General features: G+C 49.2%; 1 protein-coding gene across 1 annotated transcript in view; it reads left to right on the top strand.

The window, feature by feature from the left end:
- The first annotated feature begins 203 nt into the window (after positions 1 to 203).
- HIKESHI (heat shock protein nuclear import factor hikeshi) overlaps positions 204 to 20645 on the top strand; it is a 168908-nt gene continuing 148466 nt past the window's right edge. The window contains exon 1 of the mRNA XM_069639739.1: positions 204 to 374. Within this exon, the coding sequence (XP_069495840.1) occupies positions 345 to 374 (30 nt within the window). The 5' untranslated portion in view covers positions 204 to 344. The remainder of the gene's footprint in view (positions 375 to 20645) is intronic.

Raw genomic sequence — 20645 nt, 5'->3', positions numbered from 1 at the left:
TGTAGGCGGTAGGGCTGCTTAAATAGCAGTAGCCTACTGACTAAATCGGTGGGGTTGGCAAGTATGAAGCACTGGCTGCGTCCCTCACGAAAGAGCGGGGCAGCGCGGAAGTTATGCCAAATGGAGCAGAATCGCAAAAGAAACTGTAAAAAAAATGCGTTGCTCGCATCGCGCACGTCACGTGATACGGACGAGTTTCCGCGTTTTTAGGTCCGCTTCTCTAATGAGATCTAGACTAGTCTCTCGCTGTTACGCTGTTCTGGAAACTTCGGTGTTTCTTCATGTCCAACTGAGCTTGGGGTGTTGTTACCTGAACCCCAAGCTCAGCAGCACAAGCAGCAGACATGTTCGGGTGCCTGGTCGCCGGGAGACTGGTGAGAGACGAAACACACTGACTGTACTAGTCTAGATTAGTACACACAGCGTGGGGGAGGGGTCAGACAATAACAAAGCAAGAACACTGAGGTAAAATGACAACCACTGGCTGCATTCATACTTCAAGACACCAGCGCAATCACACACTGTATTGGGACAGTGGAACAACCAGATAAGGACCATGTACACACAATACTGAGGGTTATGAAGATAAATGCCTACTGCACCAATTCGAACACACGCCAGGACAATCCTTTCACAAGCACTTAATGGCTCCCAAGCACTGAGATGCCTGGGGAATCATTGATTTCACCAATATAAGTGTAACTCCCATTTTTATTTTCTAGCGTTTTTGACCTCGATTCCTATGTTTAGCTCGCCCGATCTGTCTCGCAGAAATGGGTTTACACGGACCGCTAACCTCTTATGGTAGGGGACATCCAGTTATTTAGGATTATGAATGCTTGTTCCGTCTCATAGCACAGACTGGGAAATGTGTTGTCCCCGAGTTTCGTTTTTCACACAAAGAAAAGACCCTGCACAATGATTCTGGTTCATTTCACGCTTGGGTCATCCAGGAAGCCCGAACACACCACGAAGCTGAATGCAAGCACATATCTCAAAACTTTGCTTTTGGGTTATATCTCGTTGACACTTACCGAGATCTCCTTAATGCGCGACACAGTGATTTTTAATACAGTGCCCTGTTTCATCTTTTTTAATTTTGAATCTCTTTATTGATCGACTACAGGCGACACGTGTTATGGGGTCTGGTAAGGCCAGACTCCCAATCGCATGCACTCAAGGAATGCACACCAGAGACTCAGTTGGCTGGTCGGAAACTGGCGCACGCAGATTTAAAGCCAACCACAACATCCCATGCCAAGTATAACAAAACAATACACAACTTTTATTATGACAATTTTCCAAAGTACAGCATGTAACAATTCCAGTTAAACTCCCCAGCTCAAGTGAAATTCCTTTTTCCTCTCCTTTGCTTGGTCTTGGTGATTCACAATATGTCCAGAATTCGAATCTTGTGGGGGCACCATTGTACCATGTAGTCCCTTTGCAAGTATGTCAGAAATGGGCCCCATTCTTGTTTGAATTTCTCCTGGTCTCCTTGAATTTTGTATGTTACCCATTCTAAAGCCAAAAGGTCCACACTTTTTATAACCATTCCTGTATTGTGCAGACTTTTTCCATTTTAGTGCGATCACCAGCCACACAGCTATCAGCAAGGTTGTTGGAACTCTTTTTTGGGCTTTTGAGGGTATTTTCGATACCGGTTCTCACATAGCACAGAGCCATATCTTGTCTCCCATATGCTCCATTCCCTGGTTTATTTCTTGCATCTGTTTCTTTTGACCTCCTCCAGAACTGTTGGATTACTGGACAGGTTTTCCATATATGTTGCCGGTCGCCTACTACCTTGCATCCCCTCCCACACTGATCGGATTCTTGAGGAAACTTACATGAATCCTCTCAGCTGTGTAATGCCATTGTAGGAATACCTTAATCCACATCTCCCTTAACTGTATTAGAGCTGGTTAGTTTTGGGATAGATCCTTCTCTTCTCTCTCTTGAGCCACAAGGACATGACTCCCTGCACTGCCTGCACCTAACACCCAGAGGGTGCTCCTTGCTTCTCCCTGGCCCGCAATCTTCATTCCTTCTCCATTCTGCACGGAGGTAGGACCGACTGCAATGAATAGAAATGAAATCGCTTTTTGAAAGAAAAAAATGCAAAATGTAAACTAAAGCACATTACCTGATTGACGCTTCCTTTTGCTGCACACTGCTGCCACTACCACTCGGTGGTGGCCTGCACCTGAGCAGAGGTAAGAATTTTATGCCAACATACCATTTGCTTGGTGGACCTCTAGGGTAGTCCAAGATAGACGCCTCCTGCCCTGCAAATTAGGACACCAGAGTCCTCATTTCCCCAACTTCTGCAACCGATTGGTCTGGAAGAACAGCATATTGGCCTCTTGGGGACCGGTAGACTTTAGCCAGGCCCCTCTGCAGAGGCCCTGTCTGTTCCCCTGTCCGTTGCCTGGCTGGGTCTGGGGGGGTGCCCCGGCACCCCTGAAAGTGCACATGGAGGCTGAGGAGAGCTCCATACGTTCGGGACACTTGAATTCCATGGAGAATCTAACTTTTCTCTGAAGATTAGTTCCCTCAACTAACTACGTCGACCCTCTTCATCCACACCCGTCAGTCTTGCATCTCTCCTCTAGGTGCTGCACTGTATTCTTTCTCCTTGTCCTGCCAAACTGAACTTAGCTGTGCCCAGTGGCTGCATTGTGTCTCATTCTGTCCTGCTCTTTCTGTCTTGTTCTGTCTCTGTGCTTCCACCACCCCCCTCCCCTCGCTCTTCACTTCCTCCTCCTCCACATCACCCATGGCTCTCTGTTTCTCCTATCTTCTCCAACTGTTTTACCATCAACTAGCCCACCCTACTCACTATGTCTGGTAGGAAGAAATTCAAAAAGGATATCCTGGTCTACAACTCTGGCCTCCCTTTCGCTGATACTTAGACCAGCGCTTCCTCCAGACAGACCCTCACCGACATACTCTGTTGTTCCTTCGCCAGACCTATTGACTCTACATATGGTCTCTGTGCCATTCTCCTCTTCTCCCATAAATGGTGGCACCCGCTGGGAGGACCTCAAGGCTTCTTTCCACTCCTGTAATGTCATCATTAATGTTTACCTTAAGGGCACCGTCTTGGTCCAAGGCCCTCAAGCCAACCTCCTCCTCTTTGACAGATGTTTCCTGCAACTTATCAATTTCCTTTTCTCTCCTGCTGTGCCCTCTCTCCCTTCTTTGGCTTCCTTGGCTCCACCTCTCTGGCGCATTCTTCCTCCTCCTAGTCTACCGTGCCCTCTCCTCCTACCTCCTCTGCCCTCACTCTGGCTCCTTCTTCGCCTCCGCAGGGAGTACCTCTAATTTGTACCCCTACCCGGAAGTCTTTCAAGGATAGCAACCTTCTCCAGCTCGCCACTCTTAACTCTCGCTCAGCTGTCAAACACTCCTCTGACATCTGCCGTCTCCTGGACGAACTCGACTTTGATGTCCTTGGTCTCACCGAGACAAGGTTCACAGCCTTCTCGGTCACAAGCTTTGACACTCTCCTTCCTGATGGCTACAAGATCCTCTCCCTGCCCAGATCCAACCGTCCCACTGGGGGTGTAGCATTGATCTTTCCGGAGTGAATCCCTGCCTCTATCATTCCTATGCAGGCCTACTCCTCCTTTGAATGCTTTGTCTGTCGGCTTTCTCTCTCTCCCGGCCACTCTCTCACAGTTGCCACTATCTACCGGCCACCTGGTCAGATCACCTCCTTCCTCTTTGAGTGGGCGGACTTCTTTTCCTCACTCCTGGCCTCCATCACTCAACTCCTCCTCCTTGGAGACTTGAACCTCCTGTCGTGCCACGGGTCTCTTTCACAACCTCTACATCTTTCTCTCTTTCTCTTCTTCCCTCTGGCCCGACTCACTCTGCAGGACACACTCTTGATGTTCTGATCTCCTCAGACCTCACCCTCTCACCACTCCTCTCTCCTGGAGTGATCACTTTCACCTCTCATCTCTCACTCTACCCCCAGGCCAATACTACCACCAAACTGCCCCCACCTTGTCAGTCATTCGACCTATGAAGCGTGTGCCAGTTGAGGCTTTCGCTGCATCTTTCTCTCCCCCTCCTGCACCTCTGGCTGACTCGCACCCTGACATAGCGCTCTCCATGCTCCACTCTGCTATCTCTGATACTCTTGATTTACTTGCCCCTGTCAGGAGGATCTGCATGAAGCCTAAAATCAAATGCAACTCCTGGCACGACTCTGACCTCGTCACCCTTAAATGCAAGTGTAGGGTGGCTGAGAGGAAATGGTTGGCATCTTGTATATCCTCTGACAAACTGGCCTGCCGCCTGCCCCAAAGGCAATACCGACTCTCTGTCCTTACCAAGGAGAGAGCTCACATCCAAGACAGCGTTTCTGCGGCATCTAACAACTCTGCCAAACTCTTTAAAATTGGTCAAGGAATTGGTCATTCCGTCTGCAGCCTCTACCTCTCCTGTCCCTTCCCAGGTCCTCTGTACGGCTGTGGCTTCTCCCTTCATCTCTAAAACCCAGGACATCCTGTCCACCCTCTCTGCTTCTCCCTCCAATCTCTCCTCTTCCTCTGGCCCCGTTGTGGCCTCCCTCCTCCCTTCTCTGCTTTTTCCTCTTTTCTCCCCTGACAAGATCTATGCAACCTCACCTAAGCAGGTTCTTCCAAAACCATCAAGGACCACATTGACACCCTCGCTCCAGCCATGACTGACATCTGCAACCACTCCTTTGCCTCTGGAACCTTCCCCTCCCCCTTAAGCACTCTCTTGTGACCCTCTTCTCAAGAAACCCTCAGCCGACACCTCCCTTCCGACTAATTATCGCCCGATCTCTATCACTCCTTTCCTGTTCAAACTCCTGGAAAAGCTAGCCATCTCCCATCTGAATCTTCACACTGATTCTGTTGGTTGTCTCCATGACCATCGGGTCTGGCTTCAGTGCAGCCAGAAGCACGGAAACTGCTCTCCTGAACATCCCTGAAGACCTGCTCTCTAACCTTGACTCTAATCTCCCCTCGGTCCTCATACTACTTGATCTCTCCTCTACCTGAGACGGTCAACCATGCCATCCTGCTTAACCGGCTCTGTGATGACCTGGGTATCACTGATCAGGCTCTGGCCTGGCTGACTTCTTTACTCTTTGACCAACCCTCCCAGGTCCATCTTGGGTCCTTCCTCTCCCCTCTCTCTCTCTCTCCACCTGTGGTGTTCCCCAGGGATCTAACCTTTCTCCCTGGTTGTTCAACCAATACCTGGCACCTCTCACCCTCTGCATTGCTGCTCTCTGCTCCAACTTCCAGTGCTGTGCAGATGACACCCAGCTCGCCTTCAGGCTCCCCTCTGCCGCCTCTTCTCCTTCTCTCATCCCTGTCTGTTTGTAATCCAGGAGTGGTGCGCCACCAATTATCTCTGCCTGAATGCAGTAAGACAGAGATCCTCCTCATCGGCACAACTGCACCCCCCTTTCCTGCCACTCTCTGGCTGGCCTCCCTTGGCCCTCTTCCTGCTCCCACCTGTGAGGCTAAGAACCTTGGGGTTATCTTTGATTCCACCCTCTGCTTCTCCCCTCACATTTCTGACGTCTCTAAGAAGTCAAACTACCAACTGCACCTCCTCAGAGGTATTCTTCCTTTCCTCTCCTTCCCCCCAGAAGCTCACTGTCTCCAGAGCTCTGTTTCTCTCTAGGCTTGACTACTGTAACAACTCTTTTTAAATCTACCCTCCTCTACTCTCTGCCGTTTGCAACTCATGCAGAACAGGAATGCAAGACTTGTCCTTGGCCTCAAGCCCAGGGATCGTATCTCTCCAGCACTGAAATCTCTCCATTGGCTCCCAGTGACTGCAAGGATAAAATTCAAGACCCTTTGCATTGTCCACAAGGCTTTCTGGAGCCTGGGACCAAAATACCTCCAGCATTCTCTTCAGAAGTATCTTCCTTCTCAAGCCCTTTGCTCCTCCGACTCCCTGAGAGTCAGTTGCTTCTCTAAGCAACGATTTGGGGGCAGATATCTCTCTTCAGCTGGTGCCTCCCTCTGGAACAGCCTCTCTGAAACTTGAGCAGAACCATCTCCGGTTCCGGAAGCGGCTCAAGACTTTTCTCTTTGCTTCTGCCTTTTGTCTTCCACTACCCTGCTGATCTCTTGTCTGAAAACGCACTTGTTACCTGGCTACTCTCTGAATCACGGATCCAGGTCTCTGCCCTCCCAGTTGCACACTTGCGCTGCCTCCTGGCAACCCTGCACTTGGGGGCTGTATCTCTCTCCTACTTATCCAACACTTGTTTGCACTTAACCCCTGCACCACCACCTGTTAGCCGCACTATTTTCCTATGTCTTGATCCTATGGGCCTCATTACAAGTGTGCCGGTCTGTTAACAATGGTGCCAGTAAGCCTATCGGCACTGTTGTTACCGGACCGGCACACTATGGGTCTGCTTGCCGGAGCCGCTGTGCCCGGCAGGTCTGACCCCGCAGGGCACAGTGGCCATGGTAGGCAGACCGTCACGGAAGCACCGGCACTGTTAAAAACGGTGCTGGTGCTTCCGTGTTCCCCATTCCCATAGAGTCCCATGGGACTCTGTGGGATAGGGGAATTACAAGTTGACAGCGCCTGACTTCCCAGACCGCCGGGGTTGTAATACCCCAGTGTTACCAGAGGTCAGGCGCCTGTAATCTTTTTCGGGTCTGGCGGCAACCTGCCGGTGTCACCGGCAGGGTTACCGTCAGAACCGTAATGAGGCCCTATGGATTGCACTTCTCCTCCTCCCCTTCCCCTTTGCCCCTTCCCTATCGCCGCACTTGCGCGTTCTCAATGTCACTTGGTCTAGTAAGATTGTTGTCTTTTCCTCCCTTGCCCGCCCTTGCTTCGTCGCACCTTGATACACTTGTGTATAGTCGCACAATAAATATAATGTATCATATCCTCACAGGTATTTCCACTGACATCTTGATATGGTTTCTTCCAAAGTTTTCCCCTGTTTCCTCATGTAGTTTCATTGCACACATTCTTCATGTTCCTTCAGGTATTTGTATATATTGGAAACTATGCTTTTTGAGTCTGTGCTTGTAGTAATACATTGTTCAAATGGCGTTGGCTGTCTTGTGGTTGCCCCTTTGATTATTGGGGTGCTTAGCCATGGTTTCAATTGGGTACATTTAAATCTGTCCCCTTGGGTCAGGCCTATATCCTGAATACATTCCCCAACGTTTTAAGTGACTGCCCCTGAAACATATCCCTTATCTTCTGGCATCCTACTGTTTCCTATTTCCAATATGCATCTTTTTGCATTCCTGGTTTTCAATCTGGATTTCTGAACAGCGGGTAGAATGGGGATAGTTTTACAGAGAGTGCTCCTCTATCCGTTAACTTGTCCCCGGTCTCTACTCCTACCCTCAGTACCTCACTTATCCTTGTGTTCGGGTGTCTCTTCTTTTTGTCGATGGGGAACCCGCAACCGCCCTATCCTGTCTTGCCTATAACTTGTGTTGGTGCTCCCCCACCCCCACACCCACTCCCCCATCACCCGCAATTGTGCCACCTCCTAGTATCTGGCAAAGTGCGAGAATGCCATGCCCCCCCTTACTCCTCAGGGCCGTGATTGTAGCCATTGCCACCTTTGGGGGCTTCCTCTTCCATATATATGAGGTAATGGCCCTGGTCAGGGAGCGGAAAATGGTTTTCGGTACTCTAATGGGTAATGCTTGGAAGTAGTATATTAATCTTGGTAGGATCACCATCTTTACTGTAGTCCTTCTCCCCCAACATAATCGCTAGTGGGTTGCATCTCATCAGGCTTTTTTTTATTTTTTCCAATAATTGCAGGTAGTTTGCCCCAAACAATGAAAAGGAAGAGGATTCAGCCTAGGAATCCTCCCGTCCCGTGCACACTTTCAAATGTTTGGACAAGTCTAATACTGTTATTTGAGCAAAAATGTTAAAAAATCCATAGATTCTGTTTGTGACAAATATAAACACAAACAGTTGTGTAAGACCAAAAATATTTATATCAAAACACTGTCGTTAAAATTTTTGAAAAGTTATTTACAAACGACGAAACAAAATAGTATCAGTAGATGACACCAAATTTAAAGAGGTAGTGAAGTCCGATTCAATTGGCGACGCGTTTCGAGGATGTTTTCCTCTTCTCTTAGTAAGTTGGAAGTTGGACTCTTAGTAAAAAGAAAAAACATTGGTTCAAAAAAATTGTGTTGACACAAACTTCAATCTTCATCCTCGAAACGCGTCGCCAATTGAATCGGACTTCACTACCTCTTTAAATTTGGTCATCTACTGATACTATTTCGTTTCTTCAAAAATTTGAACCACATTGTTTGGATATAAATATTTCTGGTCTTATTTGTTTATATTTGTCACAAACAGAATCTTTGGATTTTTTAACATTGTTGCTCAAATAACAGTATTGGACTTGTCCAAACATTTGAAAGTGTGCAGGGGATAGGAGGATTCCTAGGCTGAATCCTCTTCCTTTTCATTGTTTAGTATAGGGGGTTTTGTGCCATGACCCCAGTTCCTCCCCCGCACCTAAATTTGGTTAAAATTAATCCTTGAACTTTTCAACAATTCTCTATGAACTAAAGGTGTGCACCTCTGTCCAACCTTTTTTAGGTAGTTTGCCCCATACATATCTTCTATTTTTTTTTTGTCAGGGTTATAGCTAGATAGGCAATGCCCTCTACTGCTTGCTTAAGCTGTGAGGTCGATTCCAGTCTATTCATTACCTGTGGGTCTACTGACAAATTTAGCATCTTAGATTTTTGCCTATGTATTTTTGTCCTCAGATCGCCCCAAATTATTCCAATTCTCACATTTAATATCGGTAGCGAGTGTACCGGGTTTGATGGGGCTACTGGCATGTCATCAGAGAATGCAATCGTTTTATGCGTTTCCCCTGCCATTGCTATCCCCGTCAGCTGGTTTCTAAATATATAGCGTAGAGTAATGGGGATAGTGGACAACCTTGTTTGGTTTCTCGACCTAATTCTACTGTGAAGATCTGCTCTCCAACCTTGACTCTAACATTCACTCTGTCCTCATCCTACTCAATCTCTCTTCTGCCTTCGACATGGTCAACCATACCATCCTGCTCAACCTTCTCTGTGATAACCTAGGTATCCCTGAGGAGGCTCTGGCCTGGCTGACCTCTTTCCTCTCTGAACGACCCTCCCAGGTCCAACTTCGGTCCTTCCTTTCATCTAGCTTATTCTCTACCCGTAGTGTTTCCCAGGGGTTTAACCTCTCGCCCTGGCTTTTCAACCAATACCTGGCAACTCTCGCCCACTGCATTGCCATTTTCTGCTCAGATTGCCGGTGCTGCGCTGATGACTCAACTCACTTTTAGGTTCCCTTGGCCACCTTCTCTCCCTCTCATCTCTGATTGCCTAACTGCCATTCAAGATTGGTGTGCTGCCAGTGACCTTTGTCTTAACACTAGCAAGACTGAGATCCTCCTCGTTGGCACACCTTCACCATCCTTTCCCCTCACTCTGGCTTGTCTCCCTTGGCCCTTCTCCTACCCCCACCTGTGAGGCTAGGAGCCTCTGGGTCATCTTTGACACCACACTTTTCTTCTCTGCTCACATCTCTGATGTCTCTAAAAAGTCAAACTTCCTACTGCACCTCCTCAGAGATACTCTGCCTTTCCTCTCCTTACCCCAGAAGCTCACGGACTCCCAATCTCTGGTTCTCTCTAGGTTGGGCTTTTGTAACATCCTCTTTCTAAATCTACCTGCCTCTAATCTCCGCCCTCTGCAGCTAGTCCAGAACAGGAGACTGCAAGACTTGTCTTTGGCCTCAAGCCCTGGGATCATATCTCCCCAGCTCTGAAAGCTCTCCTTTGGCTCCCAGTGGACGCACAGATTAAATACGAAACCCTCTGCATTGTCCATAAGGCTTTCTGGCACCTGGGTCCAAAATACCTTCAGCTATTCCCCTGCAAATACCTCCCCTCTCGAGTTCTTCGCTCCTCTACCTCCCTCAGGGTCAGTCGTTTTTCAAAGAAACGAGCTGGGGGTAGATCTGTCTTCAGCTGGGGCCTCCCTCTGGAACAGCCTTCCTGCCACTCTAAAACTTGGGGAGAACCATCTCCGTTTCCGGAAGCACCTCAAGACCTTCCTTTTTGATTCTGCCTTCGCTCCCCCTGTCCCCTGCTGATCTGTTCTCTCGTGGCACCGTACACCTGGCCGCTCCCTGTCCCCTGGGCCCAGGTACCTGCTCACCCTGCCACCCCCCTGCACTGCCTCCTGGCCACCCCTCTCATTGGGGACTGTGTCTGTCCCTGTACCACAGCCCACCACCCCCTGGCCCCTTTTTTTTTCCTTTCTTTCTGCACTTATCAGACTTACCCAGTCTGCTGCTTTAAACACAGCACTTGCCACTTGTTAGCTGCACTACCACTGTTTGTTGCCTCTATTATCTATTTATTTTATTATTATTATTTCTGTTCTCCTGTGCTCTGCACTTTCCACTCTTCCTCCTTGTATGCACTTTACCCCTTTCCCACGCACCTACGCGTCCTCAGTGCCATTGGGCCTAGTAAGTTCGTTGTTTTGTTCTCCCCTGTTCCCCTCCCTTGCCTGTCACGCTCTGAAACACTTGTATATGAGCGCAATATAAACAATCATATCTTGCCATATACTATGCCGTTCAGTGTTTTGCGTATTGTTGGCGTCACGCAATTAGTCTGTGCCATTTTAAGGTATTTAGTCCCAATCCCCATATGCTTCAGTGTATTAAATAGCATTGACCATTCAACCCTGTCAAATGTCTTTTCTGTGTCTAAATATATCAAGATTGCAGGATGTTTGGTTATTCCTGTCTTTTCTATTAAGTGACTCTTCAAATGTTGTCAAGTGTCTAGATGGTATGAAACCCGATAGATCCTGACCTATTAATTTCGGAAGGAGATTCATCAATCTGTTAGCAAGTATCTTGGTGTATAATTAAGCATCTATGTTTATTAGTGGTATTGGTCGGTATGCTCCAGGCAATGTATGGTCTTTTTCCCTGCTTATGGAATACTACAAGTTTGGCTTAATTCATAGAGGGGGTTATATTTCCCTTGGTTGAGAATGTATTACATAATTTGGTCAGATTTGGGGTTAATATTTACCTGAATTCTTTTATAGAAGCTTGCCAGGTATCCGTCCGGGCCTGGGGCTTTGTTCTTTGGAAGATCATTTATTGCCTTCATTACCTGCTCTTCCCTAATGTCCTCACCTAGTGTTGCCCGTTCTTCTTCTTCAGTTATCTGCGAGATGGGGAGATTCGTAAGATATTCCACTTGCTGTACTTCCGAGGGATTTTCTGAAGCGTACAGTTTCTGGTAAAAATCTTGAAAGATTTCCCCCAGTTCTTCGTTTGTTGTTTTCTCCTGACCCTGGCTGTTTCGGAGTTTTATCATTGTCTGGCATCACTTTTTTTCCTTTGGTTGCCTGGCTAGGTGTCTTCCCGCTTTATTAGCTTTTACATAGTACCATTGTTTCAGGTATAATAGCGCTTTCTCCGCCCTCTTCTAAAGGTCTCAAGGTGTCCCTGAATATGCCTCTCATTGCCTTTCTTAGTTTATTGCTAGGGCATTTTGCTATTTCCTCTTGTATGTCCCTCAGCTTTCTTTCCAGGTCTTTTTCCCACTGTCTTCTCTGTTTCTCTTTCCCTGCTTTGAGAGCTGTAAGAAACCCCCACGTTACCACCTTAAATGCATCCCATATGATTTTTGTGACACTTCTCCCACATCATTTTCCCTGAATTATTGCTCGATCTGTTCTCTTATTGATTCACACAATCCCGGTTCATGAAGGAGGTCCGCAGGGAAATTCCATTTTCAAACCCCCCCCCTCCTTTTTTCCACAATCCAATATCATCCACAGTGGGGCATGGTCTGATAGTGAGGTTGATCCCACTTCAATTTCCCTTATTTTCCCCAGTAAGCCTGTTGGAGTTGGAGGAGTGTACGTGGGTATATCGTGTGAACCCCTGTTCCTGGCCTCTAATTACTCTCCATACGTCTTGGGAGTTCCAGTGTAGCCATCTTTTGGTTTAACGCTTTGGATGGGGCTGGTGTTTTCTGTGATCTGTTCCCACTCTCCCACTCCTGTCCTGAGCCTGGACCCATCCTATATGGAAGTCACCTGCCAGTATCATATCCCCTTTCGCAAAGGTCTCTAATTTTGATATGACTTCCCTTAAGTACCTATCTTGTCCAGTGTTTGGCTCATACATTGATGCTAAGGTGACCCTCTGGCCCCCCAAGACTGCGTTCAGAAAAATGTATCTACCCTCCTTGTCTGTTTCCGAGTTAAGTATTTGTGATCCCAGACTTTCGTCTATTGCGATCAGCACCCCTACCTTTTTCCCCTATGCATTTGTTTGGTATATTTGTGTGTATCACCTAATTTTGTATTTCCCCTTGTCAGCTTTTTTTTTATATGCATTTCTTGGAACATCAATATATCTGCTTTCAATCCCCGTAAGAGATTTTCCACCTTTTTTCTTTTTGCCGGGAGTATTGAGCCCCCTCACATTGTACGTTATATTTTTAGGACCTTCATTGGGAAGCTTTGTCTCCTCTCATAATGTCCACCATTCTATAGCTTTCATTAGCTCATCTTCTGGTCCCCTCCCTTCCCACCGCCTCCCTCTCCCCAACTTAACCCCAACAGGAACTCCCACATCTCCCCCCCCTTCCCTGACGAGGGACCAGGTTCCCATGAACGCTTGGACGGAATGTCCTTTGCGCCTGGCCCTCGTGTCTTCCCAGAGTGATCATCGTGATGGCTACTTAACCCCACTAGCGTTTACAAGGTGCGCTCCCTTCTTCCCTTCCCCCCTGGGCCGCATCCTATGTTGCATGTTTTTGTCTTATCCCTTCTTCCTCAGTAATTTCTATGTCCACATCTCCTCAATCTGTAGCCTTCTATTTAGCTTGCCCATATTTCAAATGTCTCTTCCACTCCTTGCTTTGCGTCTATTGCCTCTGTCCCTTTTTTGCCTTTCTTTGATATTGTTTTCAATTCCCATGGTTTTCTGCGAATTTGTCCACCCCTTCGAGATCTGTTTGCCCTCCTCACACGTAGTAATTCTGTGGGTTTGCCCCTCCCATGTAAAGAATAGGCCAAAGGGAAACCTACATTTGTATCTTGTCTGTTTCGCTGTTAGGAATCTTACCACTGGCCCATCTGTCTCCTTTTTAGAAGCATGTTTTGTACTAAGTCTTGGTAAAAGTGTACCTCATTACCGTTTATTCTCACCTGCCCCGCTTCCCTTGCTTTCCTTAGGATCGGTTCCTTATGGCCATAGGATGTTGTTGCTGCTAGGACATCTCTTGGATGGGCTTCTTGATCTCCTGTCATTCCTGGTCCCCACTCAATGCACTCTGTCCACTTGGAGCGGATCCTCCTTGACTATTTCTGTGAATAGTTGTTGGGCTTTTTAAATCTTTGTCTGACACTGTTTCTGAGAGATTTTTTTATCCGAATGTTGGATCGCCTGGATCGGTTTTCCAAATCTTCGTTTTGGAATTCCAGGTTGTTAGGCGTGCTAGATGTTCCCGTTTTTCGTCGTTTTTTGTGTGTATCTTCCTCGATGCTTGGTACCGTTTTTTTCTAGGGAGTCCATCCTTTCTTCTAGTTTGGCCACGTCTATTTTGAGGTCTTGTAGTGAAAGTGTAATTTCTTCTTTTAGTGACTCAAATTGCGTTTGTAAGGACGACATAAACTGAGTTTGGAATTCTTTAAACCATCCCAGCATATCTTCTTTGTTTGCCATCATGCCTTTTTCTCTCGTTGTTGGCGTGGGGTGGTTTTGGACTGAGTCCCCTCTTCTGGGTACTGTTGTACTCCCTGGGCCCCACATCTGTTTGATACTATGTTCTTGTCTTGGTTGGGGTGCTTTGTTGGGATGCTGATGCCGCTTTCGCCCTTGGACATTTGAGAGCTGTACCGGGTTCTAGCAAAGAGCCCTTCCCGTTTTCTAGTGTGTGTATCTCCTGTTCACATGGATCAGGAGGAATTTATTGTTCCCTCTGACTGACTGACTGCTTCTTTTCTCTGATTACTCGCCGACTCCTAGGGTGTTTCCTTGACGTTATGGTCTTTTTTTTTTATTTTTTTTTTTAAAAACTTTATTTTTGATTTTAACATAAACATACAGCGAACCACCTGTAATAACAGGTTAACTAAACATAAGAGAGAAAAAAGAAAAAGCCAAACGTTACGTTCATAGCACATACAAAACATATCGGCTAGTGCAAATCACATGTTCATCGGACAAACTGTTCTATCAAATAATCCGCTCTACGGGTGTTCGCATGAATAGTGGGACCTGGAACTTTATCTGAGTTATGATTGCTGAGTCTTAGATTGGGAATGTGTAGCCTCGGTGGTGGTGAGCAGATATTGAATATAGGGACCCCAAATGTCGGGTGGTCGAGCATGTAGGGGAAGGGTTCGCGTGAACTCAGTGTCCATGTCCTGACAATAAAGGATATCTTTCTTCCATGCGGTGAGCAAGGGAAGAGGGCCACGTCCCCATGCCAGGGCTATCCTTCTACGGGCGAGCACTAAGAGCAGGGAGGCCAATTTCCGGACCAGGGTTTGCAGGTGTCTTGTCATACCCAAGAGCGAGACTACTGGATCAGAGGCTAGCACCTCACCCAATATGTCGCTCGTATGCTGTAGAACTGCGGACCAGAATCGGGCTATGCCCGGACAGTGCCATGCGAGGTGGACGAAGTCGGCGGAGGGGGTGCCACATCTTTCGCAATGGTCAGAGGCCTCGGGGTGGTGATGTTGTTTCTTTTGGGGAGTGTAGTAAGTTTGATGCACAAAGTTAAAGTGGGTCTGTTTATAGCGAGTGTTTAGCGCAACTTTTTGAGTTTGCCGAAGGATGTAGGTCCAATCGTCTTCGGGTATTGTGGTATGAAGGGCCGTTTCCCATCTGCGCTTTGCCTTAGCGGCGGTCACAGTTGAGTCAGCAAGCAATGATTTATAAATTATGGACACTAATCTTCCCTCTCTCTTGGCCTGGATCGCATTGTGCAACAGGGTCCACGTTGGTGGTTGTTTAGGGAATGTTGGGAAGCGGGCCTGCAGGGTATGACGCAATCTGAAGTAAAGGAAAATGTCAAGTGAGGTGGTGCCGCCCCTCTCCCTGAGCTGTTGTGGGGTAATGAATACGCCGTCTGGGAACAGGTCACCCATGGAATGTATGTTGGTTTTATTCAGCCAGATCAGAAAAACTTTTTCGTTGGTTAGGGGAATACCGGGGATAAACTTGGCGGGTAGTAGCGGGGAATATCTTATCTGTATTCCGTGATTACGGGCGATTCTCCTCCAGATGGCGTATGAGGATAGGACTGTGTTCAGCGTGCCGTATGGCACCGAGAGATTGCTGAAGATCACAGCTGTTAAGAAGTCTGGGGAGGCCAGGGCGCGTTCAACCTGCACATGTGGGCGGACATACTCAGAAGCATACCAATGGCTGAGAAATTGAGCCTGAGCGGCCCAGTAGTATTTTTCAATGTTCGGAAGTGCAAGGCCGCCGTGTGACACCGGTAACGTCAGAGTTGTGTAGGCGACTCTCGCCGGTTTACCCGCCCAGATTAGTTCCAAAATGAGGCTTCTAATTTTCTGCAGGAATGAGCGTGGGAGTAATAGGGGTATATTCGTAAACGAATAGAGAAATCTGGGGAGAATCATCATTTTAGTCAGTGAAACCCTCCCCCATAGTGTTAGGAGAAGCGCCTTCCATCTCTGGATACGCTCACGGAGGGATTGGAGTGCTTGGCCATAGTTATCTTTGAATATCTCATCATGATTAAGTGACATGAGAATGCCGAGGTAGCGAACCCCTGTGTATTCCCAACGAAATCCATGGTCGTCTCGGAACTGATGGGTGGTGGTTGTTAGCGGGAATATTACTGATTTAGAGTGATTTATTTTGAGACCAGAGAAGCCACTAAATCGGATCACCTCGCGCATGATTGGGTTGAGATTTGTTTGGGGATCTTTGATCAACAGCATTACGTCGTCCGCGTAGAGGGAGACGATCAGTCTGTGTGGGCCTAGGGTGAGGCCTCTCTCGATTCGGTGCATCCTTAGCCTGGAGGCGAGTGGTTCCATAATTAAGGCAAATATGAGGGCCGACAGGGGGCATCCCTGCCTGGTTCCCCTTTCCAGTTTAACACCAGGAGATTTGGTAGAGCCGAGGGTAATGTAGGAGCGGGGGTCATTGTATAATAGTGAGACCATCCTGATAAAGGTTTTCCCTAGACCCATTTGTGTGAGTGTTGCGAAGAGGTATGGCCATTCGACAGAGTCGAAAGCCTTTTCAGCATCTAGTAATACTGCAATGGCCTGCTGTGATGGGTCGAGTGCAGCGATGACTCCGAACAGTCGGCGAATGCCATATGTCGTACTGCGTCCGGGAATAAAGCCGGCTTGGTCACCCAGAACCAGTGCGGGCATGAGGGGGAGGAGACGATTCGCTAGGATCTTGGCTGGAATCTTGTTGTCGAGGTTGATCAGTGAGATCGGCCTATAGGAGGCGCAATCGTCTCGGGGTTTGCCTGGTTTGTGAATGAGAGTGACATTGGCTTCGCGGAGGGTGGGTGGAAGAATCCCTTGTTCTAGGGCCTCTTCATATACTTGAAGGAGCAGTGGGACTAGCGTGGGTGCGTGTGCCTTATAAAATTCCCCGGTGAGACCGTCGGGGCCAGGTGCTTTAGTGTTTGGGAGTGATTTTATTGCCTCAGTGATTTCTCCCTGTGTGATGGGTGCATTCAAGGGTTCACAGAGTTCATGGATCACCCAGTAAAGTTCAGTGTCATTAAGGTAGTTCTGGATCTCTTCGGGGTTACTAGTGAATCGGGAGCTGTACACGTCCTGGTAGAATTTATGAAATGTATTCACAATGTCTTCTTTGGAGTAGGTTAGGTTCCCGTTCATGTCGCGGATGCATTCCACCTGGGGGGGTGTCTGGTCAAGTCTCAAGAGGCGGGCCAGGAGCGCCCCGGGTTTCTGCCCTTCGCCGTATTGCCTGATCTTATGTCTGCGGCCCAGGAATTTCATTTTGCGTTCAGCTGCTGTGTGGAATTTTACTAGTTCCATCTTTAGGTCGGCCCGGGTCTGCGCGTCTGGGGATGTCGCTTGTTTGTTTTCCAGGTCTTTCAAACGTCGTTCACTGTCTGCTAACTCTTGCCTGATCAGCTTCAGGATGCCACTTTCTTTAGCCATGCATACGCCTCTCACGTAGCATTTCAATGTTTCCCATAGCGTGCCGGGTGAGTCGACTGAGCCTTGGTTCGTCTCGAGGAAGGTGGTAATGTCCTGCCGGAGTTCATCTGCAAATGTAGGGTCTAGGAGCGCACCCGGTTTGAATATCCAGTTCACGGGGGTTTTCGGCATCTCGGATAGCGTAAATTCGAGTGTGACCATAGAGTGGTCGGATAGGGATCGTGGCAGAATTTGGCAGGGCCCCCATCTGAACGGACTCCGGGATGACACCAGTAGATAGTCAATGCGGGAGCTGGTGTTATGGACTGCTGAGTGAAAGGTGTAGTCGTGGGAGTTTGGATGGGAGTGTCTCCAGATGTCGGATAGCTCAAAGGCCTGGCAGATCTCTGTAACTTGGCGACTGGCCTTGGAGATTCTGTTGCTCGGACCGTGCGATTTGTCGATATGGGGGTATAGGGGGGTGTTGAGATCTGCTCCCCAAAGGATAGTTGCTGAGGTGTATGTTTCCAGGTTTGACATGATCCAGTTGAAGTTACTCGGCCCGTCGACATTGGGAGCGTAGGTGTTCACCAAAACTATTTCCTTCCCCGCAAGCAGGCCCCTCACCAGTAGAAACCTGCCTTCTTCGTCCTTCTTAGAACCGATCAAACTGAAACCGGCCTTCCTGTCGATCAGTATCGCTACGCCTCTCGCGTACGAGGAGTATGAAGAAAAGTATCTATGGCAGCCCCACGAGCGGGCCCAGTGCTGTTCTGTCGATGGTGTAAGGTGTGTCTCCTGCAGCATAGCGATAGTGATCTTGTGTCTCCGTAAGTACTGGAGGACTTTCCTGAGTTTGGAAGATTGGTTGCCGCCTCTGATGTTCCAGGTGGCGGTTTTAATTGACCCCATCTTGTGACGGCAAAAAGGAGGGGGGCAATGCCACCTCTGTCATGCGGATCTGGAAGTGCTTGAAGGTGCAGAGGTTCCTCTCGCCGATTGCAGGCTCCGGGTCAGTGATCTGTGGTTGTTGTGTGCTCGAACGTAATTGATCGGACAAAAACAATATGGTAACTCTTGGCTCTTTCCCTCGTGCGGGCAACCCCCAATAGGCCCACGGTGTACCCACCCTCCCGTACCCTCTATGTATTCTTCCATTCTCTGAGGGAGCTGATGTTCCCTAATGCCAACAATCCTTAGATTATTTCGCCGGGAGCGTCCCTCTAGATCTTCGTTCTTGGCGCTCACCGCCTTCACTTGCGCCTCCAACAGGGATACTCTGGCGGTTAAGGTCGATGTACCGTCATCAAGGTCGGAGACTCTCTGTTAAACGGTATCTAGTCTGTCGGCATGCTTGTCCAGTCTATGTTGAAGTTGGTCGACTTTGGAGGAAATGGAGTCTAGTTTGCTCCCCAGGCCTCCTATTCCAGCCTTGAGATCTAGCAGGATTTCCCTAATGTCAAGCTCTTGTGACTCTCCGACTTCGTGGGACTGGTCCTGCTCGGGTGATTGTGGTCTGCTGGTTGAGGCGGTTGCTTTGGCTGAGACACAGCCTTGAAAGTTTAATTTCCTCTGCAATCTATCATTTTTCCCCATCCTTGAGATGACTACGGATGGCGGGATGGTTCCGCTGTAGGCACGCCGAGTATGTTGGCCGCTGGAAGGCTGGGAGGGCCCGTGAATTCTGAGTAGCTGTGTCGATTAGATTCTGCTTAGGCCGTCCTCGGATAGAGCTCTGTTCTGGGCCTCTGGGCTCAGTTCTGGGCTAGGCTGCGGTCCTGTGCTGGGGGTGCGATTGTGCAGAATGTCTGATTTGGACTTTCGATATTAGGCGCGTGGTCATAGATCTCTTGGGCCTGGTACGATGACTACTTGCAGGCACCCCGCTTTATAAATGTAGCGTCACGGATCCCCTCGGCTTCATGGTCGTTAGAAATCACGTACCAATGGGCTCGGGTGCTCCGAATGCAAGACAGGCCAGTCGCGGGCCCACGCGGGTGCAGCGGGGGCGCAAGGCGCTCGTACCTGAATCCTCTCCGCTCCCTCCGAAGTGTCGGGCCCACCGTCGGGTCTCCGGGTACCCGCCTGCCGCGGCCGCTCTCTCGCCGGTTCTCTCTGATCTACTGTGATGGGTGATTTGGCCGTCCGCGACGGGCACCGCGGGGGCACGATCCTCTGCTCCACCCCGCGATAGGGGTTCCGACAAGGCCCGTGCCGCAGCTCGTGTGATCGTGGTCGTGGGCGGATCAAGTTTCCGGAGCGTATTCGTACGCTGCAGCCCCAGCAGCCGAAGGGCGGGGGGGTGGAGGCCCCGCAATCCGTCGCCCACGGGCGGAACTGCGGCGGTCAGAGGAAATAAAGGCAGGAGCTGAAGTAGAAACGCCACAGCTGTCGATATCTAAGGATTATAAACTGTGTAGAAGCCACGGAACACGCAATTCTTCAGGATCTTTTAGGGAGCTCCACGGAGCTCACAGGGAGGCCGCCATCTTGGACGGCTCTCTAGCGCCCTCTCCTTGACGTTATGGTCTGATTTCCCCCATCTCTCTTAAATCTCTTGCTTCTCCTCCCAGTAGATGTTTTCACCCACTGCTCGCTGTTTCCTGTTTGGTCCGTGGGGGTGGGAGGAGCTGGGTGGCGCCCTCCGCTGTTGTTCACTTGTGCCCTCTTGGAGTTCCTTGTCCTCACTTGTTGCCTAGGCCCTGTTGCTCCCTGGGGTGTCGGCCTATTACTCCTTTGGGTCAAGATCTTTAGTGTGGCTAAACCTCACCCCCCACCTTCTCCTTATCCTTTGGATTCTGGCCTTATTTTATCTTTAAGCCCCCCTCCCCCATCCTCCTCCTTGCGCCCTGGGCTTCCGGGCCCATCTCCTCGGTTGTCCACCGTAATGCCGAGCTCCTCCCCTCTTCCCCGCGTGCCTGGAGCGTACCTTCAAATGCGCTTTCCCTCACTCATCGGCACTTTGTTACATCTACTCAGGCGAGCGGGGGCGGGGGAAAGCATCGGCCTCTCTGCTTCCCTCCCAGATTCTCTGCTACACGGAGCCGGGGACAATTTTGTATTTTGTCGGCCGCATTCTCCGTCCTGTTTGTTCTTCCTCTCCTGCAGGACTGCTGCATTCCATCGCTCGCTACCGGTGCGTTTCACTCATGTGCCGTACCCGCTCACTCTCCAGGTGTACCCAGCCTTGTTACGGGTCCGGCGCCTCCTCCCTCTTCCTTGTCCCGGCTGCTGATGCCGCAGTCTGGGATGTTCCCGGGCATGGGGGGATTCCCTTGCATGGAGCTCCGCCACACGTTCCTTTTTCTTCGGCAAGGTTCTTCCGGCTTTTCCTGCTGTCCATGAGGAGGAGATCAATCTCGTTCGTGTCACATTGCTTTTGACAGTCCTTTTTGTTGCGGCCCGGTGGGGAAGAGACGTTCACAC

This window comes from Ambystoma mexicanum, chromosome 7q (genome assembly GCF_040938575.1).
Source record: "Ambystoma mexicanum isolate Mex_15411 chromosome 7q, UKY_AmexF1_1, whole genome shotgun sequence".
Taxonomy (NCBI): domain Eukaryota; kingdom Metazoa; phylum Chordata; class Amphibia; order Caudata; family Ambystomatidae; genus Ambystoma; species Ambystoma mexicanum.
Note: the sequence above shows the minus strand (reverse complement) of the source record. Positions and strands in the feature narration are given on the sequence as shown.